This window comes from Gadus morhua, chromosome 11, assembly GCF_902167405.1.
Source record: "Gadus morhua chromosome 11, gadMor3.0, whole genome shotgun sequence".
Classification (NCBI taxonomy): Eukaryota; Metazoa; Chordata; class Actinopteri; order Gadiformes; family Gadidae; genus Gadus; species Gadus morhua.
In genome coordinates this window covers 13,012,669-13,022,668 of record NC_044058.1, presented here as the reverse complement: position 1 = coordinate 13,022,668, position 10,000 = coordinate 13,012,669, and the positions used below count along the sequence as shown (strand labels likewise).

Genomic DNA, 10,000 nt, shown 5'->3' with positions numbered 1-10,000 from the left:
CTGATGAAGCCGAACCACAGGCTCTTAGATGATCCAAGGAGGCACTGAATGGGTCTTCACAGCTGCTAAGTTTGAAGATAGAATTATGAGCCACCCAGAGACTGAACACTCTAACAAGACCTTGCGTCTCGCCCCACAAAGGCAGAGATAAAAAGACGGGAGCAAGAGACCAGCGCCGCGGAGCGCGCCCTCCCAGGACGCCGCGGTCGATGGACTCCGGCAGACTGGTCAATGGTTTAATTAGAGAGAGAAATGAAGGGGATTTCTATAGTCTGGATAAAGCCTGCGTGGCCGTCCCACAGAGAGACTTCAGCGCTACAGATGGAGGGCGGGGCTCAGCCTCCAGTTTTATATGTCAAACCACAAATCCACTTTAATAACATCCTTGAAGCGACATTGGCGAGGACAGGCCAAGGGAGCCAGAGGGCTTGCTTGCGTTGGGACTTCTGATCTATCGCTGTCTGCATTCCTACTCTGCACCACCCTCAGGACGGTTCATAAGAGTTATGAACGCGTTAGGAAGAAGGAGTCATTAGCAGAATGCCTTGGCTTCATGTGTGGGACTTGTAGTCAAGGTAATGTTGAAGGTGGTGGTAGGATGGAGGTGGAGGTGCTTGTGGTGGAGGTATTGAGGGTTTGATGGAGGTGAATGTGGTTTTGGTTGTGGCGGTGGTGGAGGTGGTTGTGGTGGTGGTGGTGGAGGTGGTTGTGGTGGTGGTGGTGGAGGTGGTGGAGGTGGTGGTGGTGGAGGTGGTGGAGGTGGTTGTGGTGGCGGTGGTGGAGGTGGTTGTGGTGGCGGTGGTGGAGGTGGTTGTGGTGGCGGTGGTGGAGGTGGTTGTGGTGGTGGTGGAGCTGGGTAATGCTCATGCCGGCGGTTGGTTGTTTGATTTATTGGTGGGGAAACAATAACAACGTAGAACAAGATCTGTGTCTTGTTAGGGGAAGGTAAACATTTCCTCTGAACTGGGTTTTCGTTTTGCATAGCTCAAACACCCACACGCAAGTCCAATTCAGTTCCTTTGCCGTCTTTGATTACAGGGACCCAATAAGAACAGCACTAGGGGAAACGTATTCAATAAACTGTTTTCATGGAGGCTGACAAATAAGAACGTATTCCTCAAGACCATGTTTCTCCCACTACTGTAACACGCCCGTTTGAGCTCATTGTGCCTGCAGGTCTCTGAAGGGAGACAACGGTTTCCTCTCCTCACCTCGTATTGGGTGATGAGGCCGTTGGGCTCCACAGGCTCCTCCCACTTGAGGAAGATCATGTCGTCGAGGGGGGAGAAGGTGAGGGACTCTGGCGCGATGCCCCCGGGAACTGGAGCGAGGAGGGCAGAACAAACATATGCTCAGGGAAATGGAAGCTGATGCTAATTCGGTGATGACCATCTTGTGTCAATATCACCAGGCATCAGAAGCAGAATATATTATTATAAGATATAGTATAGTATGGAATAGCTTAGAACATTGCAGTTTAGTAATCTACATTATAGTACAGTATAGCATAGTACAGCATAGTACAGTAAAGTACATTATAGTATTGCATAGTACAGTATAGTATAGTACAGTGCATTCTAGTATATAATAGTAAAGTATTGTATAGTACAGTACAGTATATTATAATTTAGTACTCCAAAACACTGTACAGTAGAGAAAAGTACAGTCTAGCATAGTCAAGTGCACGCTCATGTATCATTTTATACAAAAACAATGTGAAGAACACAAGAATAGCCCTGCTCTCTCGCACCATACCCTGTTGCTTTTTGTAGTGTAGGTGTATGTTTGATATTGGGATCCCCTCTCTTTAAATGGCAACACAAAACCTTTGGAGAATAGTTCTAAAGGACTCTGATAATATAATATAATAAAATAACGGATAGCTGACAGCACTATTATTTTGAAACACTTCCTCGTCAGAGACCATTAAAATAAAGTGTACGCAAACATACGGTATTCTTTATGAAGTCTGATATCTCCCTGGCAGTGTCTTCATCTCAATAACCTTTATTTTACTGTTTGGTTTTCTGGGAATAGAACTCAGCATTAGCTATGACTTTCTTTCTTCAAAACATGCTCTGCAGCGCAGACACAAGACAAAAGAAGCAATGAAAATAAGATTTTTACTGGATGGGCTTGAATGTAACCCTTGTAGTTTGCAAAAAAAAAGAAAAAAAGAAAGCCTTTCAGAGAATTGATAACTACCCCTACCAGAATATGAAAAGGGACTAGAATAAAAGTCTTCAAATATTCAGCACTTGTTTATCCTTCAAAGATGCTGTTAGTTTGACTGATGATATCTGAAGGTCAATAGACAATAGACTCATAACAGCGGTGCACAGTAAACACAGCATTGAAGTGAACCAAACCATATGCTGAACTTTGGCTTAACATGCGCGTCTGTGAGAAAGACCAGCTGCTTCTGCTGGTATGTTCCCATACGACTGCTTTAACAAATAGCTGCAGCGACATTTGTCTCTGATACCGCTCACTGTAAGCCACGGTTCAACTCCGAGTCCTTCACCTGTCCTGGCTCCTTGCGTTTTAAGTGGGATTAAATTCAGAGTACGACATAGCAGCAGTTTATGCAGCAATCGTTTGAATCATCGCCAAGTCGCCTTATTCTGTGTGTCATCCCCCCCTTCTATGTGTCAGCCCCCCTCATGACTTACTGTCTTCCTCGGTCTGGAAGGCGACCTCTCTGCCCTCTCTCTTCCCCTCCGGGTTGGACAGGGCCAGACGGACGTGGACGGCGTGGTAGGGCGGCAGGTCGCGGAGCGTGAAGCGAGACGCGTTGTGCTCCACCGCCAGGCACTCGCGCACGGTGGTGTTGTGACCGCCGCCTCCGCCCGCGGTCGCGTAGCGGAAGCACAGGGACACCGAGTAGGTGTGACAGCGCGTCAGGTTGAACGCCAGACTCTCCCACTGCAGAGACAACTGCCTGGCCTGAAGGTCCGTGGCAGTCAGGCCCCGCAGGGCACGCATGGGTTCTGAGGGGGGTAGGAGGGGAGAGGAGGGGAGGGATGGGGGGGATGGGTGAGGGTAGGAGAGGGAGGAGGGGGCAGGAGGGGGAGAGAAAGGGAGGGATAGGGGAGGAGAGGAGGGATGAGAGGGGAGGAAAGGAATGGAGGGGGTAGGAGAGGGAGGAAGGGGGTAGGAGGGGAGCGGAGGGGAGGGATGGGGGAGGAGAGGAGTTGAGAGGAAGGGAGAGTGGGGGGAGTTGAGGAGAAGAGAGGAGAGGAAGGGAGAGAGAGGGGGGAGAGAGAGGGGGGAGAGAGAGGGGGGAGGAGCGGAGGGGAAGGAAGGGAATGGAGGGAGGGGAGGAGGGGAGAGGAGTGGGGTGAGGGAGGAGGGAGGAGGGGAGAGGAGTGGGGTGAGGGAGGAGGGAAAGGGGGAGAGAAGTGGGGTGAGGGAGGAGGGAGGAGGGGACAGGAGAGGAGAGGAGAGGGAGGGAGGATGAAAGCAGGAGAGATAGAAAGTCACATTAATCCCCAGAATTGATAGTTCTTTCCAGCACGATCTCTGCAGCTGTCGGCTGCAGCTAGATGATGCGTGTTGTCCTGCTAGGACATGAGGGGGGGGTCGGGGTTCACCGTCAGCACGACACACCCGGGTCCCCGTGGCATCACAGGAACTCATCCCAATTAGGCTAATTAATCGGACAGGCTGTGGGTGGCTGCCGTGGTCCCACCCGCCCTGCCTCAGAGCCAGCGAGCCACTCGACTCTCCAGTAGTTATGCTTCTCTGCCTTGGGGCTGAAGTACAAGCTGAACACACACACACGCACGGAAAAAAGCTAACGCCAACACAAGGGCATCCAAATCCTCTGGTTAGTTTTACTTCTGGGTCAACGCGGCGGTCAGATCACATATTTTTAGTAGCTGCTAAATAAGTTGTGGTCACTGCTGTGTTACCCCCACCCGTCCCTTGTGTCCCTGAGATCCACGGATGAAACAACAGCTCAGTCTGTTTCCTCCTCCCACCGGCTAGCGGTACAGAGACCCTCTGTCCCCCAAGGCACAGGCCGGCCACTGTTCTGGACGGACGTCGGACAGGAAAACGCTGGGGGTGGGGGGGTGCAGGAGGGGGGCAAGTCAAGGACGACCCGGCCTAATATCAATGAAGGCATTTGTCTACGGCCATTATTCACTCAATCGATGGGGGCTTTTTAAATTTATTTTCCATAATGTATCATATTGCCGTGTCGCGGCCTACGGTGTGAGCTGAGTAATGGGCAGGGCCGGCCGGGAGCCGACAGCAGGGATGTGGAGCACCAGGGAAGCTCGGCACGCTTGGAGGTGAGGTGCCAAGGTCTTTGGCGTTTTGCTCCGACTCGCACCCTCAAAGGGGTTCTGACTGTGCTGCAGATTTGAACTAAAATAAGCCGCTAATGCATCAATGAGGAGCGCGGCACAGAGATTGAGCACGGTAAAAAATACAGAAAGGGATTTGAAAGGCGCCAGAGACAAATGGATTTGTGCTCAGGAATATTCACGCCACAGACACACACCAACTTATTGGCTTATCTTCGTAAATGGTGCTCTTCTTTTTGGGGACATTCTGTCATTGTTCCCGACAACAATAAACACTCACTAACAAAGTCCCTTTGCTATTGTCTCTCTTTGCAAACATTCAACCATTGAGAGCGTTAGTTTTTTCTCCAGCATGACCCACGGCAGGTCTACTCTGCCCTACAGCTTTCTATAGCCTTTCTCGTAACTTCCTCGTACGCTGTGTGGAGGTTTATTGAGACAGCGCTGATAGATACGCTTCATCCAGACGCCCGGACCCAGCAGGACGCGGTGTGAACAATTCCCTGAGTGTGTTCCCTGATTGTCTTAATGGCGCAATTGATAGTCTTTGCGGTGAGGCCATATAAAGAGAGGCATTTAGCCTCGGAATTAATGAAGGCGGCGCCACAGAGGCAACAGTGTCATCTTTGTTGGACTTCTCAAAATGGACGTTTGTGTCGGTTTCGGCCTCGCCTCGCCGACCCGATCTGGTCTGATGCCACCGGTCCCCCCCGCGGCCCACTCGCTGGCACCCTGTAGGGTGAAGCACCCCCCCCCCCTCCCCCACCTGTGTGCTGGAGGGGGGCCGGCCTGAAGCTGGGCCAACGCCCCGGGCTCTGTATTAGCAGCTCTGCTAACGCGCCTCAGCAGGCGTGGGGGAGTGGGACGGATCCCAGCTGCGGGCCGAGCGAGGTCCGTCTGATCAAAGCTTGGATCCAGCGGTCCTACTGTTACAGCGGAACTTCTGAGGATGGCTCAGAGCCTGGGCAGGAAACCCAACACTGAAAGCGGGCGGGGTCAGGCCTCGTTACTTGATTCGTTGCGGACAGATTCTACCGAAGACAACTTATTTGCGGGACCGGATGAAGCTTTCAGAAGGGGATTTTAATGACTTTATTGACTTCACATACACCTATGCAATGTGTCTGGACACAATGCTGCCCGGGAAGAAAGTTGAGTACTGCTGGCCGATTCTGTGTTCGTTGTTAGCCAATTACACACCTACAGATCCCCGCCTCCAGCTACGTGATGGGTCAGAATAAATGTGAAGCGAGAGAAAATGAAGTGCCGCGGTCAGCTCGATTTGAGCTTGTCCGCGATGCTAGATCCACCCCAATGTCCAATCACACCTTTCACTCTCAGGTGCACTCATATCGCTGCATGAATGTATTCATACGACCTCGTATACCTTCAAATATCGCCGTGCATTACTTTCATATACCCTTGTATATACTGTCATCTACCCTGAAAAATACATGCACATGCCCCCATATTAACATTCATATCCCCTTATGTATCCATTAATATCCTTTATCGTAGATATTCCCATCACCTCAAATACATTCCAATCAGCTTATATTTGCGTTCATATTCCCTTGTACATAAATTCATATCCCCTCATATATACATTCACATCCCTCGAACATACATTCATATCACTCATTTCTTCGTCTGCCTCGTACAGACTCGACAGCAACACTCGGCGGAGGGAAGTCAGACACTCCAAGGTTCTCTCTCTTAACAGGAGGACAGCGTGTTCATGTCAACCGTGTCCCCTCTCTCTCTCCCCTTCTCTCTATCCCTCCCCCTCCCTCCCCCAGAGTGTGTTCATGTTAATGTTCCCCCCCCCCCCCCCCCCCAGGCCAGCAGCCTCTCTCCCGCCGCCCCGGCCGGCCCAGTGACCCGGCAGCAGGTGGGGCCCCTCTAATGGAGTTTGGGGACAGAGCGCACTACAACTGTTCTCTACTCCGCCGTGACGTCGTGTGAGCCGGGCGGGCGGGCGGGTGTACGAGGCATCAGGCTGCTAATCACAGCGTCGGCTCATCACACACACCTGCGTGGCCGCTCGGCAGGCGGAGACTGTGTTCGCGTTTACGGCCATTAGTTTAACAGCTCCCACGCGAGAGTAGAGGCCCTGCCATACTCACAAGTGGTGCTGTGTGCGCCAGTGTGCGCGTGAGTGTGTGTGTGTGTGTGTGTGTGTGTGTGTGTGTGTGTGTGTGTGTGTGTGTGTGTGTGTGTGTGTGTGTGCGACCTAATGGAGTGGGTAGGGAAGATCCAGTCCGTCATCGTGGCATGAATCCACTTCTGGAAAAGGAAAATCAACCTTTCAGTTTTTTTTCTGCTCCCCCAGCTAGCGAGGGGCTCCGTTAGCCCTTCTGTTCGCCGCGCTAATTACCAGAGAGCGGAGATGGCTTCGGCGACCCCGCCCGCTTCGCTCGTGCTGTAACTGAATCAGCCCGTGGCCCCGGGGGGGGGGGGGGGGGTCAGCAGAGGACCGGAGACCAGATGGCTCAGGGCCGGACCTGCGGGACGCCGGTTCTCCTGAAGGTCGATTAAGGTGAGCCGCGCTCGGGGGGAGAGTCCTATATATCCAAAGGTCCTTTCATGTGCCGTAGAACATAAGCCAATGAGCTTGCTGAATGAGCGCTGATCACGAGTGACGTTTAACCACGAAAAATAAACAATGGGGTGAATGTTGTCTGTTTATTTTTTTGAGGGGGGGGGGGGGGCAGAACGACAGCTGCGATGACGAAATACTTGTTACTTTCTGTGATCCGTCGCTCAGTATTCTCATAGCTTCGGGGGGGGGGGGGGGGGACGACATTCAGACAACATATGTCACGCCCTAGCGCTTCGTTGCTTACATCTAACGTTTAGCATCTGAGGAGAACATCAGTTACACGGACGCTCCATCTCCATGACAGGAAAACATGTCATTAAAAGGTCTGCCTTCAGAAGACAATACGAGACCTGCTACACTCTGAACCTACTCCCCTCATCTGCGCTTCTGTGCTTTTGTGCTTCTGTACTTCGGTGCTTCTATACAGAAGTGCATTTATGTGTATCCGTGTGTGTGTGTGTGTGTGTGTGCGTCTGTGTGTGTATACACAGTCACAGCCTCTATACCTATACCTATACATGTAGCGTGCCTTGGAGCTTAAGCACATTTTCTGTAGTCTTATTTCTTTTGACATCCCGATGATACTACTGTAGCCTCAGCCCTCTCTCTCAGTAGAAACATGAGTCGGAGCCGAACACGTTATCTGCAAAAACTGCATCAAACCGTTTTTTCATTTTTTTTTCCCAAATGTTTTCCGCCAGAATTATGTTTTTAATCTCCACTTTGTCATTTCAGCTCCAGAGTTCAGAGATTTTGAAGTGAATGTGCACTTTTCTTGTGAAGATAAGTGTGTGTGTACCACACTATAAGAGGCTACACAGAGCCATGCATCAGTTCCACTCTGGCTCAGCAGCAGCAGATCATCAGCCGAGATGTAGACCAATCGTTATGTAAGACTTTTTCTCAGAGTCCTGCTGTTGGACATCTCTGCTCCACAGACACGATACACGAAGCACGAACAGAAAGTGTTTGAAAATGGAACCATCTTCAGCACATTTAACTAAACTCGAGGACTTAATATTATCTAGGTACTCAGCAGATGCTTATTATCCAAAGTGACCCGGTGAATTCGGATATAAGTTATACATCCGAATTCTCCTTCCTTATATATCCGAAGGAGCCGGTGAAGGTGAGGGTATCATGCAATGATGCCCTCACCTTCAAGTAGGATGCATCAAGCAGGATGCGGACATCCTGCTTGTTGGAATGGAACCCAGAACTCTTTGGCCGGGCGTCAAACACCCTAGACGCTACACACACTATACACAATATACACACAACATTAACTAACAGTGTTTACAACAGTTCCTCTCACAATCCCCCCCACATGACAACACATCACAGGAGAACGTTGTGAGAGCATAACATAACTCCCTCCACCACCCCTCTTGAACCTAGAGGCAGCTCGCAACTCACCTGCACACTTGGTCCTGCTGATGAGGGGGGGGCCGGGGGGGCCCGTGCCCCCCTCGCCGGGCCGGGTCAACAGGACGCTGATGTGGTACTCGGTGTCTGGGTCCAGGTGCCACAGCTTGTAGGTGACCATGTTGACCCCGTGGATCTCGGACCAGGGCGACTGGCTGGCGCGGTACTCTATCTCCTTCCTGATGATGGGGCCGTCGCCCAGGATGGAGTTGGTGTTGAGCTGGATGATCAGGTAGGTGGAGCCGCCCCGCAGTAGCTGGGGCGGGGCGATGGGCGACGGGGGGACTGTGGGGCGACACAAAAGGAGAAGAAGGTGTTTAATTGGATTGTTTTTATTGCATCGCTGGGAACGCCGGGATCCGCTCTGAAAGAGTGGAACCGGGTTTTGTTGCTGAGGAGGTAAATAGAAAATAGATGGTTAAATGATGTACACCGGGGGGGAAATAAACGCCTCATCTCCAGCTATGTCAGCGCCGAGTGAGACTTTTAATGACCCCTCGAGGCGGCCAAAATGTGGAACGGTCAAAGGTCAGTCTGTTCAAACAGCATCTCTCGGTCCAAGCGGGTAATGAGACACGGAGACATGGCGTAAATCTCAGCCACAGGAGCAAGTGAAACAGCAGCTGTGAACAGTTCAAGGAATGTGTGTGAGCCCTGTTCCTTTAACCAGGAATTTTACGCTGCATCTGTGAATCTTCATCGTAGCAAGCACTGCCTTTTACTTCTACAAGTCGACAAGGATGAAAGCAAAAGTGAAAGCACCACGTACCGGTGTAAGTAAAGATTGCCAAGCAAGCAAGTATTCATTTCAGAGCCACCGGTTAAATGTCAGTGAGTGGCAGACCCCAGCCACTAAGCAATTACACAGACAACAGTCTGTCTGTGTGTGTGTGTGTGTGTGTGTGTGTGTGTGTGTGTGTGTGTGTGTGTGTGTGTGTGTGTGTGTGTGTGTGTGTGTGTGTGTGCGCTTGTGTGCGTGCAAGCCTGCGTGTGTGAGAGTGTTCATGTGCTTGTGTGTGTGTGTGTGTGTGTGTGTATGTCTGTGAGTGTGTACGTGTGTGTGTTTGTGTGTTGGGGGGGAGGTATTGTAGAAGAAAATGAGGACAAAGATCAGGCTAAGATCTGAGGCCGTGACTAAGCCCTCATTGCTGCAGAGGCGCTGTGTCTATTATGGCCATCCTCCTCTGGCTTCCATCGTTACCTCCACCTCACCCCTGCCTCCCTGCCTCTCTCTGCCTACGACTCGGGCTCTTCTGTGGGCTTCAAATGACTGCCTCTGTGCTAAAGCTCCAATTGTAGGAATTCAGCAGCCAGCCAGCCAGCGAGTCCTCCAGTAAACAGCTCTCCCACTCCTCTCTGACAGTCCAGGGCCAGGAGTTGACGTAAATATTCTGTTTATTCCCTCACTGTAATATTCATGCGGTTTTGTTCTATTAGTCATATCTTTAGTTGGCATGGTTTTGTCACCACGTTCTTCATAGCGATAATTTGTAAACATTCAGCTTTTAGTCTTTTTAACGCTTACCTCAGTTCTCGCTCGCCTTTTTGTCGAAAGGAAGTGCTCAAGAAAGTATGTTACGGTAAATGGTGTTTTAATCATTATAATCGCCGAAGAGAAGCAAGTATTTCACTTCTTTAACATGATGCACACTGTGCACCA

At 50.9% G+C, this 10,000-nt stretch overlaps 1 protein-coding gene across 6 annotated transcripts in view; it reads right to left on the bottom strand.

Annotated features, from left to right (window-relative positions):
• ptprub (protein tyrosine phosphatase receptor type Ub) overlaps positions 1-10,000 on the bottom strand; it is a 134,819-nt gene that overhangs the window by 46,754 nt on the left and 78,065 nt on the right. For all 6 annotated transcript variants that reach the window (XM_030371048.1, XM_030371049.1, XM_030371051.1 and 3 more), the window contains exons 7-9: positions 8,332-8,625; positions 2,673-2,990; positions 1,212-1,321 (exon numbers count right to left, since the gene is read on the bottom strand). In XM_030371048.1, the coding sequence (XP_030226908.1) occupies positions 1,212-1,321; positions 2,673-2,990; positions 8,332-8,625 (722 nt within the window). The remainder of the gene's footprint in view (positions 1-1,211; positions 1,322-2,672; positions 2,991-8,331; positions 8,626-10,000) is intronic.